Source organism: Agelaius phoeniceus, chromosome 7, assembly GCF_051311805.1.
Source record: "Agelaius phoeniceus isolate bAgePho1 chromosome 7, bAgePho1.hap1, whole genome shotgun sequence".
In the NCBI taxonomy this organism is placed as follows: Eukaryota; Metazoa; Chordata; class Aves; order Passeriformes; family Icteridae; genus Agelaius; species Agelaius phoeniceus.
The window spans coordinates 39,675,732-39,695,530 of NC_135271.1; the positions used below are offsets into that span (position 1 = coordinate 39,675,732).

At 42.8% G+C, this 19,799-nt stretch overlaps 1 protein-coding gene across 11 annotated transcripts in view; it reads left to right on the top strand.

The window, feature by feature from the left end:
• SLC15A2 (solute carrier family 15 member 2) overlaps positions 1–19,799 on the top strand; it is a 61,689-nt gene that overhangs the window by 15,607 nt on the left and 26,283 nt on the right. For all 11 annotated transcript variants that reach the window (XR_013183093.1, XR_013183094.1, XM_077181646.1 and 8 more), the window contains 11 exons: positions 1,080–1,167; positions 1,790–1,931; positions 3,763–3,855; positions 4,945–5,044; positions 10,007–10,097; positions 12,153–12,230; positions 14,833–14,915; positions 15,907–15,993; positions 16,305–16,394; positions 16,733–16,777; positions 18,951–18,983. Coding sequence is in view for 9 of the 11 variants with exons in the window: in XM_077181646.1 (XP_077037761.1) it covers positions 1,080–1,167; positions 1,790–1,931; positions 3,763–3,855; positions 4,945–5,044; positions 10,007–10,097; positions 12,153–12,230; positions 14,833–14,915; positions 15,907–15,993; positions 16,305–16,394; positions 16,733–16,777; positions 18,951–18,983 (930 nt within the window). In the remaining 2 variants the exon portion in view is untranslated. The remainder of the gene's footprint in view (positions 1–1,079; positions 1,168–1,789; positions 1,932–3,762; positions 3,856–4,944; positions 5,045–10,006; positions 10,098–12,152; positions 12,231–14,832; positions 14,916–15,906; positions 15,994–16,304; positions 16,395–16,732; positions 16,778–18,950; positions 18,984–19,799) is intronic.

Here is a 19,799-nt window from a genome sequence, read left to right on the forward strand (position 1 = left end):
AAATACAGGAATTCATTATGTCTGACATGAGGCATAGAAATGCATGTGAAGAGTTCATCTCACTTCACTGGCCCATACCATGGCTGTTTAAGTCCATAAGTATAGTTGCATCTGTTAATATCACACTCCCCCCAGATTCCTCACCAAATCCATGGCCAGCCCCTCTCCTGCTAATTGGCAGAGGCTGGGCAGTGCTGTGCAAACCTGCTTTCCTGTTGTGAGGCAGTGGAGCCACTAAGCAGCTGGAATCTGAAAGCTGCTTAGCTCAGACCACGGTGGGGTAGCAAGAGGGACAGAGGCCCACACAGGGTCATGCCAAGACTCATCTGTTTAATGCTTTGTATTTCACTTGGGAAGTGCTGATGTTAGCTGCAGTAAAGTCAGGCTCAGAGAAAGAGTGGCCACACTTAGGTTTGACAGTCTCATCACTGGCTTTTTTTTAAAGTTCTGATTAATAAATTGAATTATCCATAGCTGTGCCAGCAATCTTGAAATATGAAATGGATGCCATGCCTGAGGGAGTGTCAGACAGAGAGCTGATGCTCTGCTCAGAGAGTGGTGGCACAGCTCAGCACAAGTGAGGAGCAGAGATTGAGAGAGGTAGCAGCTTTACACACAGAAGCAGACAGCAGATCCCTGGGGTTTCCCAGTTTCTGAGGTAAGGTCTGATACTGGAAGAGGGAGCAGTTTTGGGGCAGGGTGGTAGCTTTATGTGGAGTGCAGAAGAAAAGGCATCCAAAGGTGTTTTTTTGGTATCAGTGACATTTTAGCATTGCAGTCGAGAGTTGGTAGCATCCTTCCAGTGGAGTTCCTAGAGCTCCAAGCATGGTGGGCTGCTGAATCCCCATGACAGTCCTTACTGGGCTCATGTCAGCCTGGCTGATTCACTGGGGAGCCTTAATCAAACCAAGAGTACTCTGAGGTCCACTCTCTCCTTTGAGTCCAGCTCACAGGCCAGTCAAGCAGCTGTGGGCACTTGGTTTTTGGACTGGACTTCTCTCCACCACCCAGACACTGTGGGAATCTGGTGCTGGGATGAAGGCTTTGACAGTTGATATGTTCTTGTTTGTCTCCCACAGAAACTCTGTGGCTCCAACTACCCCCTGAGCATTGCCTTCATTGTGGTGAACGAGTTCTGTGAGCGCTTCTCCTACTATGGCATGAGAGGTATGTGGCTGTGACTTTCCTGTCCTGAGGTCTTTACACAAACTGCACTGGTGTTTCTGAGCTGTGCTGGGTGTAGTATCAGCTGTCTTTCAAAGTTAATTGATATTTTGGAATGCACATATGAACAGTGTATCCTAACATTGTTGCTGTATCTAAGATGAGAGGAAGTTGGGACTAGAGGCCTCCAAATGTACCTTCCAGTCTAAATTATTGTACAATCATTTATGTCAAACCTGGTTTTCTACTGTGTGATGTCTTTCATAGTTGATGTGCAATCAGTGTGTTTGGGAATTGAATCTTACAGGCACCTAATCTGTAAATAGAAAAAGTGCATAAACAGAACTACAGGTTAGGGTAAGATAAGCTAGAAAATACGTTTTTCAGCTAAACATAACTGTTTATGAGCAAAGGATGTCAGATTCTCATATATCTCATTTTAGCTTCTCCTGTGTCAGAGATTATGAGGAGCAGGTCTGGAAGCACAAATCTTTCTACAGCACTGCACAGTTGCTAGACAAATCAGTAGTTTTCTTGCCACCATGATCCTGCTTACCTTATCTACCTTGCAGATATACACATTAATTATCTGATATGATTTTTTTTGTTGTTTGTTTCCTTTTAGCTGTTCTCACACTCTATTTCTTAAGCTTCTTCCACTGGGATGAGAATCTCTCCACTGCTGTGTACCATGCCTTCTCTGCGTTGTGTTATTTCACACCTGTCATTGGAGCCATCATGGCAGACTCATGGCTGGGCAAATACAAGTAAGTGAAGACCTCTCTCTAATTTAGTCAGCATGCAAGACAGTGCTGTGTGTGCTCCCAGTTTTGAGCTAGCTTAGAGTGCAGCAAAGACACACTTGTGAAGGTCAGCTCCTCTCTTTTAACAGAGCTGATCTGTTTGCTCATGCTGTTCTGTGCTTGTCTAAACACAAAGGCCAATAGGCAACAAAGTTGGGACAAATTATATGTTGCAATAACCCTTTTCCTCCACTGTCCTTCCATACCTGACTTCAGGAAGGGTGTAGGGCAATTAATCTTCAGTTTGCCATGGTCTGCTTCTGAGAAGGATTCAAAGACAGTGAGGAAGCAATGTCATCATGTAGATCTCAGATTCAGATGAAATATCATTAACTGTAATGTACTTACTTACACTTCTCACAGCATGGGTAATGTATCAGCACACCCACTTTTGTGCCTAAGAAACCTGTGTTCTCTCAAATCATCTCCATCAGTACATAACCAGGTAGATTCTTCCTGAGTAAGAGTCCTTAGGCAGTCTTCCCTTCTGATGATAAGCTGTGGAGAATGTGTGGGCACAATCTGCCCCAGAATGGTGATGAGCAGCTGGATATAGGACTTTCTTTGCTTGCCACTGTTTTTTCATTGTCTGAGAAGTCTTGGCTGTCAGGGTGATGAAGTGCAGCTGAACTTTTTTTTCTAAGACTAAGCTATCTGGCAGAAGTGTCTCTATAGGAAATAAGCAGCTGCCATATGCCTATCCAGAAGAAAGTTCTTAAGAAGCTGTCAGTGTCCTTTTTTTCTCTGTGCTCAGTTTTAGTCATTTTCTTGTCCATTTGAATGAAAAAAAAACCAAATAAAAAACAGTGGGACTTTATTAAATTTATTATTTAAGGTCACATAGCAATGTTCATTAGTTTTGAGGATGTTTATCTTGCAGCATGATGTTGTGAGAAGGTAAATCCTTATACAGATGCTCATGTTAGTCAAGAGACTTTCCTTGGAGTAATCCCTATAATTTCATGGGCAGTGGCTTTTACTGTAGTAGCTGAACCTTGGCCAGTATAACAGATAAGAGGGGCTTTTAGGAATGATCTGATGTGGTGCTAAATTAGCTGTTGCAACCAGGGTTTGAATGCATCAGGGACCTCTTCCATGCTCAGAGCTCATGGGACTTCTAGTGTTTCTGTCCTTACAAGTCCTTTGATTCACCTCTGTATGTGTCTTCAGCACAAGAATACATAGATTTCCCTTAATATAGAGGGTGGTGAAGGAATAGAATACACTCAAGAGTCTGATCATCCTGCTTGTATTTCTTCTTCTCCTTCACCAACGCATGGGAGACAGATAAATGAGCTCAGTCTTTCAGGGATACTTGGGACCCAAAACAGACTTACAATGAGGAAACCACACTCCTAATTCAGGTTTGTTGGTTAGGTGAGTGGAATGTGGGCGACAGTCGCTAGATATCCCTTCCCGTCAAGAGATTCACTTATGCACATCCTACAAAATGCCAGTTATTAGTAATCTGGAAACTGAGTTGGGCCTGAACAGTGCTCTTCTCTTTGCAGTCTTCCATGCATGACAAGACTGGAACACTTTTCATTTATTCTGTTGAGTAATGTCTACAAATAAAGCATGGGCTATCCCTCCTTAATCTGATCCCATTTGCATATCTATTCCTTCACTGTTGACACAAAGGAATTACAGCTGCCCACTGTACCACTGGTAGAACAAACCAATTCCTTGTGTGCCAGCCAAGTAGAGCTGCCATACCAGGGCCCATGGGCACACTCTGTTTTCAGCTTGTACATCACCCAGCACCTCCAGTCACTGCTGTTTGCTTTCCTCGCAGGACGATCATCTACCTCTCCATTGTGTATGTTGTTGGCCATCTGATAAAGTCAGTCGGTGCCATTCCATCCCTGGGCAACCAGGCAGTTCATGTGTAAGTAGCCCTTGAAGCCACAGTGCTCTAGTAGGTTGTGATGGTAGTTTACCCAAGTCTTTAATTTGTTTTATCTCCATCAGACCAGCATTTTGGGGGCTGTGCATGGATTACTTTCATCAGGGAAGGGTTAGGAATGTCTGAGTAAGAGCAGAAGGGTGGATCTAGTGTGTGAACATTCCAGACAGAGTTGGAAGTCACCACACAGACTCTAACCCCTTTGGCACAGGCATTGGGATCACTCCTCTCTGCTATACCATGCTACTGGTTTGGCCTCCTGTATCCAACTGCCTGCACCAGGCTCCTTCCTGGAGCCTGCTCATTTCATCAGCACAGCTGCCCAGCTCAGCAAGGTTCCCCCATGTGCATAGGAACACAAAACTGAAATACATTTTCTGATGACAGGGGAAGGGTCTGTCTCTTCCACAGGATACAACCCTCCAGATTCTGAGCTGATAGGTTTGTCAGAGTAGTGTCTCTGAAACCACCAAGCTGGTTTTGTCTGAGTAGTCATGGCTCAAAAAATGTGCACATGCAGGCAGGAGCACATGTTGTTTACAGAACAGTTTTCTTTTGTCCCAGACCTGGTCAGTCCTGATACTCCTGTTCCCTAGAGACATAATCTGTCAGGCCAATAATGGTATTTCGGAAACCACTGGGAGGTAGAAAGCATACAAGAATGAGCCTTATTCAGTTTGTCTGCTCTTACCCAGGCTACAAGGTTGCAAAAAGTACTCCCCTTTTTCTTTTTTTTCTTTTTCTCAATTGATCTCTGATGCCTTTTGTTGTCATATAAGTAAAAATAATTCCACAGATCTTTGATCTCCTATATGTCCATTGGACCTCAGAACAACAAGAAACTGACAAAACCAGTTTGGTTAATTGATTGGTATGGAATGCAGAAATTAGGATAATTAATTTGTTTTTCAAATTATTAGGATACTTAATTTGTTTGTTTATTTAGCTCATCATCATTACCCATGTGAAAAAGACAACACTATCAGAGGAATCATGGTTGGGTGGCACTAAAATGCTCTCATAAGCTGTGGAAAGGTTTTGCAATGGTGATATTTTTGTTCTTGCATGAAGGGTCCTGTCTATGGTTGGTCTGTTTTTGATCGCCCTTGGAACGGGAGGTATCAAGCCCTGTGTCTCCGCATTTGGTGGGGACCAGTTTGAAGAGGAACATGTAAGACTTCTTTTCTTTCCTAAAATCTGCAGTGTCTGCTTACTTTGTGAGGATATTTATGTGATGAAAATCCTGTTGTGCTAGAAGAAGGCTAGTTTGCTGGAAAAGACATACTAAGGCATGAGATAGGACTTGAGAGAATCTAGATGCTTCAGGAAGGCAAAATTACAGCAGAACAGGATTGATACTGAAAAGGATAGGTCATAATTGCATCAAATCATCTAAACGTTAATTGGACATCAGAGTAGTTGAAAAATCCTGTCTTGCATATCACAGAACTGTATATATCACAGCTTAACAAGGGTGATTATAATGCACTGCACTGGAATATGGCAAATGAAAGAAAAGACTATCACCAGCCTATGCTTCTGTGGGACTTTTTCCTCAAATCAGTCATAGTCTGTGTCTCAGATGTTGTTCAGAAAGAGCTATAGGAAATTCTAGTCTTTTGCAAGTAATGCCAGAATGTTTTCTGGATATTTCAGAATGTAAAGTTCTGAAGAGTTGAGAAAATGTTTTTGTTTAGCTGTGTTTGTGCTGTGTATCCTGAGAATTGTAGTCCAGGTGCTTTGTGTCCTCATTCTCTGTCCTGAATGCTTAGCTCCTCATCTGCACTAATCTCAAACTCCCATTATTCAGAACAGGGGCTAAACCAGGGATAAGGTAGTGCTTAAGGAAGCAAAGCAGGTCAGGAAGTGCTAATCCTCAGGCAAAATGCTAAATTTTTCAATTGATTTGAAGTTAAATAGATTTATGTTGACCTAACACACAAATAAAAATTTCTGTTTTCTCAATGACAAGTATTCAAATCACCAAGTTGTGTGCAGGGCATAAGTCTTCAAATATGTAGAAGGCCACTGCTACAAAAAAGAAAATAAGTGTGGGGGTCTGTGGTGAGTAGGCTTAAACTGAAGGAGGATTATTTAGGACTGACAGTGTGAAAATTTTTTCCAGAAGTAGATCTAGAGAAACACTGGAAAATACTAGGGCCTTTGTGAGATGGAAATTACCATCAATGGAGGCATTAAAGAAGGACATTAGACTAACAGTGTGTCAGGAAAAGCACTGGTAAATTTAGATAAGAGTTGGCCCCTTGGACAAGGAGCCCAGTAGGGCAGTTTTCTCCTTGTCTTTTGCAATACCCCAATATGAAGTCAACATGTAATGAAATAATATAGACTAAATTTAAAATTTTGGGAAGAGTTGTGCTTTCTGCACATGAACTGAGTGATGCTGAAGTGATGAAGCTTATGATTACTAAGAAGTAACAAAACATGGGATGTTCTGTGGTCACTTGTCCAAAGCAGATCCTCCTGCAGGCATGTGTACATGATGTCATGTGCTTCATGGCAGCACAGCACACATGCTCTGGGATAGCTGCATGCATCCCAGTGCATGGACATCCTGGCTTGCTGCACCAATAGCTGTCCCAAAAGAATTCTATGAGGTCCAACAGCAGCATTTACACAAGTGCTACTTCTATGAATATTAATGATTAATAGTGTTTATCCAGCATCTTTCAATTACCACCTAATTACAGTATGATAATAGGTAACACTTATCTTCAGAGTGTTTTATAGACTTCAGCTAATGAATCTCAACACCCCTCTCAGGCACATACATATTATTATTCCAACTTTACAACTACAGCTGCATCACAGAGCAAAAACCTGAACTGCCTGTGGTTGTGCAGGCCTCTGCCTATTCTCCAGCATTCAGACTACATCTCTCCAACAAATTTATCAAACATTCACCTGTGTGCTACCTTCAAGAAAAACTAATTTAGAGAAAGAAGACTGTAAAAAGCATTCTGATAAGAACAATGTTTTCTGCTCTATTCGTTCTTTTTCAAACGTTCTTTTCAAAATAGAACGTTTTCTATTTTGCCATTTTGAAATGACTTGGCCTTTCAGAAGAAACAAATGTTTTATGCTATGTGATAGGAAGTTTAAGTCATCAGAATTGGAATGAGAAGTTTTGATTTTGTAAGGAGTGAAAGGTTTGAGGCCAACAGAATGTTTCTTTCCTCTGGAGTGGTGTTTGAGGGGTCTTATGTTTTATTTTCTTCCACTCCAGGTAGGCTGAAATAAGTTTTAAAAATTCACTATGAAATGAAGCATTTGATTCCCCCTTAATTTTCAGGATGCCAATAAACTTCATCTGAGTCCTTAAGTGCACGGGCTTATTTGTTTTGTCTGAAAACTTGGAATGAGGTATTTCTGTGTATAAATAACTAAATTACCCCTGCTATTCCTAGAGACAAGTTTATGTTTTGAGGTAAATGCACAACATCAATCTGATTCTCTCTAAAGTACTTCAGGAGCATAATAGTCTTGGATCTGCCGCTTTGAGAATGGTACAACTACAGACAGTGATGGGGACTAATTTGGTGGGAGGTCAGATAGGGAAAACAGATTTATCTGCAGAAGATTTCCAAATGCCTTTGTCTATGGGATTAGAAGTCCAAGTTAAGAATGCCTGAACAAAATTATATTTACAATATGTTATATGAATGTGAAGCTGCTGCACACATTAATTAGGGACCAAAGCTGCTTTCAAACAATGCAGTATGGTGTTTAAGGTGCTAAATAGCTTTTCTTTGTTTCTTTATTTTCTGGTTGCCAAGGAGATCAGGATTATCATGTACAGTACCTTTTCTCAAATTAGCTAATCCAAATCATGTTGTTAATGTGTGTCTGCTCTAAAGATTAAGACAATAGGGATGAAATTCTTTATTCCAATCAGTATAATTTGCAAGCTGCAGGGTCATTGTCTTTGTAGTTATTTCAGCTTTTCTGACTGAAAATCAGTTATTTCAGTCAGTATGTAGTTATTTCAGCTTTTCTGTTTTTCTTTCCATCACTAAAATCTGAAAATGTGTGAAATAAGATGCTCCAAATTCTTTATGCATCACTATCCTCCTCTCTTACTACCACATTCTTTTTAGTAATTGTTGCTCTAGACTTTGTCATGTCAAGAGTGGCATGCTTGAGTTTATCACAGCTCCCAGAAATTTTGATTTGCTCAGATATCAGGGGTTAGAGACATGCCATGACAATTTGGCTAGAAGAGGGCAGGGCTGTGAGGGTTTTACTGCACCACCCTCGACAAGTCATGCAAGGGCTATCCAGGAATGGGGAAGATTGCTGAGGCTGCTCATTTCTCTAGTTTTCTCTATGATGACAAATAACTGGTCACAAAGGTAGAATGAAAAAGAAAATATAATTTTACTAGTTTAGCAGTAGAAAGTTCTGGATTATCAAAACTACCAGCAAGGAAAGGAATATAACAGATAGTAAGACCCACTGCTGTTTTCTATTAACCATGAGAACATGCCATTGAGATGATTTTTATAAGGCTTTCAAATCCTTTTGCCTAGGATAAATAATTTAAGAGGAATGTATGGGTCAGCCTTGAAAACTCTAGAAAATAAAATTGTGTAAAAGCCAAAAGCTCACTTGATGGGGTCTTCCTAACTGTGCTGGGTCACGGCAGAAAGCCCTTAATCCAAGCAAGGAGACCCCCAGACTCCTTGGTGGGTGGCAGTGGGAGGTGATGGGGCTCTCACCCTGACCTTCTCAGCACCCACTTTACAAGGGGGCAGAAAGAAAAGCCCTCTCACAGTCTCCCACCTCCCTTTCTTCCCTGCAGTAATCCCCTGTGATAAGAGGCTTCTTGCCATACCCAGTAGCAATATTTCCTGTTGGCTGCACCATCAGTTACAGGAAGTTTTGTTACATTTTTGGAGCTCAGGATTCATTACTTTACAGCTGTCCTCTTTTAGCTGCCTGCAATTCTTCACACTTTCTCCAGTTTTCTAGCCTTGTGAGTATTGTTGTCTCAGGGAGCAGACGGAAGCAGGACACATTAGAAGGAAAGGAGACAGAACAACAGTCCCTGAGGAGTTTCCTAGCCCTCAGCTAAGTTAAAGCTTTGCATTCAAATGATGCTCAGGTCACGGAGATGAGGCTCAAGGTGCCCTGGGAGCTCTCTGTCGGGCACCATGCAATGTCTGATGCAATTTTCCCTTCTACCTTTATCAGCTCAGGTGTCCCAGAGCTGCTGATAAGCATGAGCACGGGGTGGGTCAGGTAGCCTGCCTTTGTTTCCCCTCTCTGCTGGCCCACCCAGGTGCAGGGAGGAGGTTAACACTGTATACAGCACAAGTGTGACTGTGCATGAATGTCCCTCCCACAAGCAAGGAGAGACTGCACACACACATTACTCCTGCACAAAGGACCAAACTCTGCATCAAATTCTTGATTCCTTCCAAATTATGAATTATGCAGGAAGAAAGAAGATCAGCATGAATTCTTTGACTCTATAAACTATAATATATTACAGCTTAGGTTAAATTCAAAACTCTTTCTCTTAGAGTTCATCCCTCCATCAGGCTCTTGAATTTGCTCCCCTAGATTTAATTTACCCTATATAGTTTGAGGTTGATTGGCCTCACCTTGATGGTCTCCTCTTTGATGGATACTTCTCAATTGCTGGCATTCTTTCATCTATGCTGTGATTACCAGTTCCTTAAAATATACAGGTTTCTTTTTCTATTTGTACGCAGGAGAGGAGGGGAAAAAAAAAGAGCTCAGACATGGAAAGAAATTATGAGCTTGTCAAACCATGCCAAATTGGATTGAATTAGGTGACAAAGGATCTGAATCATGCTACTTGTTCTGAATAAGTAAATGCTTTCCCCTCCTTCCAGTTTCAATACACTCTCAAAGCAGCAGCTTTTCCTCTGAAATGCCAAAAAGCCCCAAAGCACTTCTCAAGTAACGTGAGCTGATTTGTGTGAGCATTTACCATCACCTGAACACGAGCTTGTTTGCTTAACATTTTATGCACTTTGTGTCAATATTTACCCAGCCTTCCTAACGAGAGAATTGATAGTGTTCAATTTGCAAGCCCAATGCTGTGTATTAGCCATGACATTGACATTGTCTTCTCTTGTTTTAGACCTCAGAGAGAAGCAAGTTTTTTTCCATCTTCTATTTATCCATTAATGCTGGAAGTTTGATCTCCACGTTTGTAACTCCTGTATTAAGAGGTCAGTGTGGATTTAGAATAAAACAATAAATTACCTGCCCTCTAACTACTCTACTGTGCATAGTTAGACTCTTATGACAACAGAATGGCAGAAATTATATTATCTGTGGAGTGGTCAGTGTATTGCATTTACACCTTGTTAATCCTGCTGTAGCAGCATAACAGATTTATGATACAGACAGACAACTCACAGAAATTATATTCCTGGTTGTATTTCAAAGCCAGCCTGAACTGCAGAATTAAAACATGAAAAGTGGAAGGACCTATATGGTCATCTATTCCCCACTGCCAGTGAAGAACTTGGCTTCAGGTAAACTATGGATGGGAAATGAGCTCTGCTGTCCTGTGCAGTATCAGGGCTGAAAAACTTAGCAGGGCTGGTTTTAAACTCCTACCTTCTCCCTCCCACGGGGTGCTGCTGACTTCTGGAGGGCTCTGTCCTGGCACTCAGGCTTGTCTGCGTGGATCTGCTTGCAAGATTGCTGCCCTGAGCAACTAGCCTTGAAGACAAAGCACAGGCCTGTGCCCCATTTAAGTCCTACTTTATATTCCAGCCTGCTTGCAAAACCCTTTTTAGTCCCTAAGCCTTGCTGCCCTTACTTCATTGTATTGCAGCGCTTCGAAGCCAGAAGGATTGGCACACTCTAAACACAGGCACAGGAGCAGAGCAGCAGGCCATAGGTGATGGGGACAGGGACAAGGTAGTCTTCACATTTAGTTGCCATTTTTTCCATTCCATTCCATCGCTTCCAGAAGGCTCTGTTTGTTTAGAGTCTCATTTTAACAGGCTCTTGTCTTGTGTTTACACCATGCACAGGGACAAAGACAAATGCTGTATTTCTTACTTGTTTATTCTCTGGTGTCTCTGGGTCAGCATTCGGTTGGGAAGGGTTTTTGCTTAAAGTCGTCAATGGGCAGATGAAAATCCAGTTCCTTGAAGTATCAAAACATGAGCCAGTATAAACTAGTTGCAGCATGGAACTGGAGAGCATGGGGAAAGAGTAATGTTCTTGCTAAGTGTGAAATCTTTTCTTGGAAGAGCAGGAAATGCAGTTTGTAGACATTTGGTACAAATACAAAATATATACTTCTAGGTAGAGAAGTCCAATTCATTTAACGTGTTAAAAGTTCAGTGTGCCCAGAGAGCCCATGTTCTCAGCTTTGTTGGATTTTAGCTAATTTGCTGAAAATAAGTAAATAAATGCTATGCATGCACACAGCTGTGCAGCTGGAATTTTCCAGCTACAACAAACAGGAGCAGCTGAGGGCTTCATGGATTGGTCTCCTTTTAACTCTGTTGGCTTACTTTAGCCATTTTGTCATTATCCATGTGAGAATTCAGTAATGTCTGGCCCCTGGCATTCAAAGACAGAGTCCACTGCTGGTTTGCTGTTTGCAGTCGGAGCACGGTGCAAGATCTGACCTGGTCCAAGAGGCACAGGTTTCAGTGACCCAGAGCTCAGATTGATGCAACCCATGCTGTAACACACCTGGTTTCCTAATGGGGTGCTTCAAGACCTGACATTTGAAGCAGGCTGCCCTAGTGAGATTGGTGGTGGTGAGAAAGGGAACTGGAGTTCTGGGGCTTATCCTGGGCTCCCACTTACACAGTGCAGGCATTGGCTCCCACTTTGTCCACTGTAGGTCGCTATGAAAACAGATGCAGGTTTTTCATTTAAGACTGATGCAGCACAGTACTGGTTATTTAGATCTAGTCAAATACAGAATGGCTTCAGGTTATTTGAAATGTTGTGCTTTTTTCCCTCAATTACAGTTCCTAGTACTTCTTTATACCTATTTGTCTGCCCCCTCCCTTCTACTGTTTGCATCAATATTCCATTATCAGCTGCTTTTGCTGGCAGACACTAACCCTGCTTCCAAATTGTCTTCATCAAGGGAGGACAACTGTTTCAAGGAGATTCAATTCACAGTGTCAAGCACCAGCAAAGAAGATTTAAAACCAGGGGAGGTGACTGATTTAGGGAATCAAATCAAAAGCCCCAGTAACATAAGTCTAGATGTAATGAGCTGCTTTTATTCCTGACTTCTTTTTCAGGGGATGTGAAATGTTTTGGAGAGGATTGTTATGCACTGGCTTTTGGTGTCCCAGCAGCACTGATGGTGTTGGCACTTGGTGAGTGGAAATAGGAGTTACCAGTTTTGAGTCTGTGGACAGATGAGAAAATGCACAAATTCACTAATTCTGGATGGATACTGTGATGGGAAATGAAAGGGTTCAAGGTCACCTAACAATTCCCAGTTCAGAACAGCAATAAATAGCAGTAGTTGATGGATGGTGGGTTGAGCATGGTTTTACTGTTATCTTTTATTGTGATTCTGTTAAGGGGGTGGTCTCATGGATGTTTACAGTATAATTGCTTTGCTCTAATGCAAAAGCACCAAAATGATTCTCCTGATGGCTTGCAGCTTTGCCTATGAGCAGACATGGCCTTTGAGCTGCAATCTGAGCAGTCCTTAGAGATCCCCAGCTTATAGAACAGAAGCTTAACATGGCACTTCTAACCTTTCCATGGGCTTCCTGCAGCTCAAGGCCATCTTCAATGGCTCAGACTTCTGCTGCTGAATCTGTGCGCTGCAGAAGGAGCTAGATGAGATGTTAGTTTGTTCTGAGCTGTCTTACTTTGCTTGGCTGAAGTAATTCCCACAATTGCAGTGACAACTTATTATTATGTTGCAATAAAAAAATCCTTATTGTCCAAGTGTCAGGAGACAGCCACAATCCCTGTGCTTCTTAACACTTGCATCTTAACCCCATTAATGTACTTGTCAAGATTTCTTCTTCAATCTTTATAAAACATTCAACAATCTCCCCATTTTTAATGTTACTCCTTTGGTAGCCAGTACAGAGGACACCCCATCAGCTTTAGTATCACAGCTGCAAGCTCTGAGAAGACCAGTTCCCTTATTATACTGCATGTGTGAGCTTTTGACACAGCATGGGGTGACTTCTCATTCCGCTGGTTACCATCACTGAGAGACCAAGCAGTTGTGTGATTTCACTGCAGCATCTGGGATTTGAAAAGTTTGTCCCCCAGAGAATGTGAATGTTGCTGTTTCCACTCAAATTTCCATCAGGGAGAAGAATCAGGAAACTGAAGAAATGTTATCAGGCCACAGCTAACATTGCAGCAATTATTTTCAAAAAAGTGCATGGTCACGGGCCTGAGAAGGTTCTATTTTCCCCTGTGGCCTGTTCCTATCAGTTTAGGGCCCCACTGTGTGCACCATGCTGTGCTGAATGTTTCTAGCACAGCAGTAGTTGCCCAGGGGAAAATGAACGTGTAAATATTGCAGTTTCAGTGAGGGCATTGGTGGAAATGTGTTTTTAGCTAGTGTCCTGCTGCCAGATTCCACGTCCTGCCTGGCAAAGCAGCTCTCTGTTCTTTTGTAACATGCTAAAATGCTCTGGGAAGTGATATATTTGACTATGTGAGTAGCATGCAGAAGTGGAGAAAATACCCTTTTGGCCCTGACTGGCACTCTCCCTGTGTTGCAAGGGATAGCAAGGATAGATTTAGAGGCAGATTTAGAGCAAGATTTTCTGGGCTGCTACTGCTCCTGAAGGATGGGGTAGCTTGATACCATTTAATTCCAAATTCTAAACCTAAAGCAGGAACATAAGCTCCCAAAGGAGTCAATGGCATCACCAAAAGGTGTTCAGCAAACCTAATCACATTTTTAAAAGCACGAACATTTTCACAGGGAAATGCTAAAAATTACGTAGTGCAGCTACCCACTCTGGGTGACTTGCACAAATGCAAAGTGCTACTCACCTAAACTGACTTCAGAGGTGTCTCAAGTCAAACCTGGGTGCTAAAAGTCTTCATAATCAGGTAAAAGCAAAGGTGTGTTCCCTGCAGTGTCTCGGGCTTCCTGTGTTAGGACAGAAGTATCTGCTATTCTCTATTGCCTATGGATTGACCCAGACAACTGGGTAGTTTTAAAAGTTCAGGTTAGTTAATTTCATGCTCAGTTTTAAGGATTTCATGCTCAGTTTTAAGGTGCTTCTCCCCACTAATCTCTTTGGAATTCCAGTGTCCTCGAAGACTCTCATAGAACTGGATAAATGATACACAATCAGGTAACTCCATCTCTGACAGGATTTTACAGTCTCATTCTGATATTCTTCGTGCTTTGAGGGAGAAAACCAGGATAAAACAGTATCTTAAATTGTATATCCCTTTGTGGAAACCATAAATGGAGGTAATTTCTGTTAACATCTCTGTGTGAGGCAGGGATCTTTGGGCAGTTTCCATTGAAATGTGTGTGAGATGCAAGTGCACAGGGCCTGTGCTGTATCTGGATTAATCCTCACAGGTTTCCAGTGGGTGAGGGTTGATTTCCAACATCAGGTGCAGCAATTAAATGTGGATTGTACTATAAGTTTCATCTACAAAAAGCATAGACAAAGTGAATTTTCAAAGTTTTGTTTCCCAGAGTGAATCAGATGTGGAGGTGCCTATTGTGCCAGAGCAGATATTAGGACAGTGGTGACTTTCTAGGGATCACACTGCCTCTTGTAGGATGTTGCATTTTCTTCCATCTGTAGGCATTAAAGGACTCCTGTATATTCATTTAGTTGGAAGTGCAATCCTGTGTGCCCCAAGGGCAGAGCATTTCTGTTGAATACAGGGGTGGGTGATCCTTCCCTGAAGCCAGTGCAGGATTGAGCTTCAGCCATGCGAATCCACATTTGGATAATAATTTTTTTTCAGTTGTGTTCATTGCTGGAAGTGGACTGTACAGAAAAACACCACCACAAGGAAATGTCTTGCTGGAAGTGTGCAAATGCATTGGTGTAAGTGTGTGTAATTTTCTTTTTCATGTGTGAGTCAGAGGTTGCAGGACAAAAAGATGCAAAGAGAAAGGGGAGGTGACTTTTGGAGTTCTTCTCTATGCTGCTTTGGGATGTCTTGCTGATGAGCTGTAAGGACTTAGAAACACATTTAGGTCCTAGTTTCTTTTTTCATCTTTTCAATTGTTTTCCCTTAGCTCCACGAACTGTTCAGTTGATGTCCACCTAATAGAACCACAAGTGGCAGATGCTGGTGGAAACTGAACTGAAAGGAAAATTCAGAAACTCTGAGAGTATCAGATATATGACTTCCTTTTTATTCAGTTGAATAATTTTTCTGAACTTTATCAGTTCAGCAGACAGTAATAGCACACATTCACATTATGGACATTCAGCATGTTCATGTAAATGCAAGAGACACTTGCTGAAGTTGCATTAGAGCCTTATAAATTGTTTTTCATGGTGTGTGAGCTGAATACAGTATGTGAAAAATACTCTCTTATTATTAGGTGGATAATGATGTTTCTATTTCAGGAAGCTGTTGCTAACAGCAGATGTTTTCTCTTTATCTAGGTCAGTCCTAGTGCCAAATTTACCTTGGGGAAACAGGCAGGATCTTAAAGACAGGATTTCTAAGTGAGGTCTGCCACTTTTTTTGTCAGTGTGTTCAGTGACTGGAGCACACAGCATAAACAGGCCAGGAGCTGGACTTCAGTGACCCTTGTGGTACCCTTCCAACTCAGGATATTCTAAGATTCAGTGATTCTCTGATTCATTGCCCCTTCATACCTTTAATCAACCGGTGTCATAGAAACTTCCCTGCAGATAATTCATCATAAAGCCTCCAATCTGAGACTTTAGAGGTATCCAGCAACCCACCCCCTCAATGTTTTGGCACTACTTACATTTGGAGATGGGGAAGGTAGCCTTGAGTTGGGAGTGTGACAAGGGCAGGTACGGCATGAGTGAGTTACTCACCTGTTTTTCTCCCTAGTTTGCTATTAAAAACCGGCTGAAAAACCGCTCCCCTGAGATTCCAAAGAGAGATCACTGGCTGGACTGGGCTTCAGAAAAATACTCAGTGAGTGATGCTCTTCCTGGTAGGTTTGGAGTGGGAAGGGGGAGATAGGCAGACAGGGGAGAGAGTAGGACTAGCCTGGCCACACCATTCCTCACATGCATTTTCCTGTCCCTTCCCACATCTGTACTCTCCTGACCCTTAATGGACGGTTTAGGTGCTGCACTGAAATTTAGAAATGCAAACATATCCCATGTCACAAGGAAGAGCAATGGAGAACTGCCATGCAGAAAGAAATAGGAGTTATGCTTTGTGGCTTGAATCACCTGTGGGCTTTACACCCCTGCCTTACCTTTTTGCCTGTTCCCTTTTAGAAACAGCTGATTGGGGAGGTCAAAATGGTGACTCGTGTTCTCTTCCTCTTCATACCACTGCCAATGTTCTGGGCCCTGTTTGATCAGCAGGTACAGTACAGTGGGTACAGCTCTGCCTGCCAGCCTTGGTTGGCACCTCTGTCCTTTTGGGGTAATTCCAAAGCATCCTGGGGACACAGCACGCCATATTCCTACCAAGTGTCCAGGGCCTTCCACCATCACTCCTGGTCAGCCCTTCAGAGTCCTGCAAAGTGTCTGGCACAGGAGAATGAGAGGGGAGAATGTGCCCTGCCTAATGACAAGTGTTACAGGGAAGGGAAGGAATAGATGGGAAATAAGACCTCCATCACTGTCATCTTCTCTGTCTCCCTGTTTTCTAGCCCCATAGAACATCTTGAAGGCTTCACTGCTGTCTGTTTTCTCTTTAGGGATCCAGGTGGACTTTGCAAGCCACAAAAATGAATGCTGATTTTGTAAGTACTTAATGTCATCAGGGCTGGTAAGACTAGTAGTAACATCCCTGCTCTTGCTTATTAACCGGAGTCTTGCAGTACTAAGAGCGTCTGCTTGGTGAATCTGGGTGAGTCTCACTTCTGGTGATTAGAAGCCAGAGGCTCTGTTCATGCAGCCATGTTCAGTTCATCACAGCTCATCTCAGCTAGAAATGAGGGCTGGGGAGATCAGCAGCCTACAAGGTCAGGGGTGCTGACCTGCTGGCAGCCAGTGGCCCTGTGACCTAGAGCAGGTAGGATTTTCAGCCTGCTGCCCCCATGGAAGGCAGACAAGTCACTCAGCCCTTTTAAGGTGTGACTAGAGCTGTTGTACATTTCTGCACTGGATCACTTGGTGATACGTTAATGAAGCCTCTCAAAACCAGCAGGAACCTTGTGTATATGTTAAAGATGTGATAGGGATTAATTAGCTAGTTTCCATAAAGGTCTTCAAAGGTGTGAATGGCTACAGTAGCAGATAAATGTAGATCAGCTATCTGCCTGAAGGTGTCCCCACACTGGGCTGTTTTTCAGCCCCATATGTGTTTTAATAGGCCATCTAGATCTGTTTAGACATACATGTTTTAACAGGCCATCTAGGTCTTGCCTGCAGATGCTCACATCAAAATCTAGGATTTTAAGTGTCCATTTTCCAGTTTAAAATTGTCTTAAAGCCACAAATCTGAGACCTTCTATGTCACTCCTGTTAAATTTGGGCTCTCAATATGTGATACTCATTAGGCTTAATTAGTTCAAATGAGGCATGAAAAAGACTACACCTTGGGTAATATTTATCCACCTCAGAAAGACAGAACAAAGTCCATGCAGTCTATGTGATGTATATCTAAAACATTAGTTTTCTGGTGTTTTGCTCACATGCACTTAGTGATCCATTAGCAGGAGAGCTAAGTATCACCAGGTGTCACTACTGGCCTCTCCCAGGTGAGGAAAATAGATTCAAGGCTTTTTTTTTTGGTCACATCAACTTGGATAGCTCCTTGGCTTTTGTTTCAGTCTCCTCTGCTCTCCCCTCATGAGCTGCCCCACCTCAAGAAGGTGAAAACAAACTGCAGCATTGGAATGATCCCACCCTTAGGCTTGTTGGAGTTTATGTTTGTGAGTTGGAGTTCTGTAGACAAGGGCTCAGCTAGGAAGTTAGTGTCAGATGAAGTAATTGCAGGCTCATTTCCTAATGGCACATTTCTATAGTGTGTGCAAAGTAGCAGGAGGGGGTATTTGCCTGGTATTTTTCCACTCTCCCAGGATGCAGCTGTGGGCAGAGACAGGCAGCCAGTCTAGATTCTGCTCAGAACAGGACTGGCAGACAGGAGAGAACCCCCCAGTATTTTCTTGGAAAGACATTATTTCCTTCATAATTTCTTCCCTCCTGCACTCTTCCCCCTGACCCCTTCCCCCCCATCTTCTTCATTTTAATTTCAAATGAAAAGCATTTAATGGAGTTCAGAAAACCACCAGTCCCTCCCTGGAGACAGGTCCATGGTTCCTTTTGGAGTTTGGGATCCCTCATCCATCCATTCCTGTTGACCTTGCCCATTTGTGATGCAAGTGTGAGGCACCTCTTACAGCCCTGAGGACTCCTGCCTCAAACCTAGAAGTTGCAGTTGTCCAAAGCCTCTTAGGTGCAGATGGGGGGAGGAAAGAGGTGTTTGTGAAGCCCACTGGCTCAAGGATGGTCTTCTATTATCCTTTGGGGAACCTGGGAGAAATCATGGGGTCCTGAAGCTTGGGAACACTCACTTATAGGATTGGGGCTTTTCGCTTCATAGAAGCAGGGAGGGAGGAAGCTGTAAGCCTGCCTCCCAACTTGGACACTTACCACCCCCATCCTCCTCCCCTCACCTAGTTCATGGCTCAGCCAGCCTGAAGGATGGGCCTCAGTGCCTGTCACAAGCTGTGTCACAGCTGCCCAATACCAAGGATTGAGTGCAGCATCCTTCTGCAAAATGATCTTATTAAACACTGTGTCCTTAGACAAAAAGTGTCAAGAACACAATATCAGCTGCTAAAGCCAACATAAAGCATTTGAGGAAACCACCTTGGCTGCAAAGGCCTCTCTGGGACCGATTACTTATTTACCATATGCACTGATATGTTATAGTGTTTATGAATCACTTGGACTGTCTTTTTGTTTCAGGGAATATATGTCCTTCAGCCTGACCAAATGCAGGTAAAAGATATTACAGGGTAGGAAATAACGCTTTGAATGTATCTTCTTCTTTTCTCTCATTTATATTTTTCTCATGGGACCAGTGGCCATTCTCTGCTCCTTTTCAAGGTGATAGCAGTGCTCCTGCTGCTTGCTGTGGTGTGGCTTCTGCCTTATTGTTGACAGGCTGCTTTGCAAGCCTGGGGTTCAGAAGACCCTGAGGATGTCCTAATGCAGAAATTGACTCCTGCAGAACAGTGCAGAGGTGTGGGGTAACATACCACCATAATAATTCTTGAGGTAGTGCTAGCATGTGGAGAATACAACCTGTACCTCCTTTTAACCGGCTCCTGTCCTGGGATGAACGTTGTTCTTGAAATATGTTTGGTTCCTCCCTTTCTGCAGGGGAGATGAAAACATGAAAGCAAGATGGTGCTATGTTGTCACAGTTGATTACAATTCTTATGGTGAATAGCTCTGGAGAAATTCAAAGCTGTTCTGTTCCCTGAAATCTTCCTTTGGAACTGAAACAACATTTCTCCCTGCTTGTTCTTCATTGCTCTCTATTTTCTTGCTTTGCCACTTCTGGCTGGCAGACAAGCTGTGCCCCTACCGGGAGAAACTTTGTTCCTGGGGGATTACTTGGTTGTGTTGAAGTGTGAGAAATTGCCAATCTCACAGAATAGTGCCTGTTCCTCTGGGATTTTGCCCAAGATGTTTCCATTGTTGCTTATTTGTTGTAAGGTCCCACCACAGCACCAAAGGTCACCTGTCTCTATTGTCAGTGGGGTTTGTACTCTTTAAAAACATCATCTTTCAGTTCTCTCTCCAGGGAAA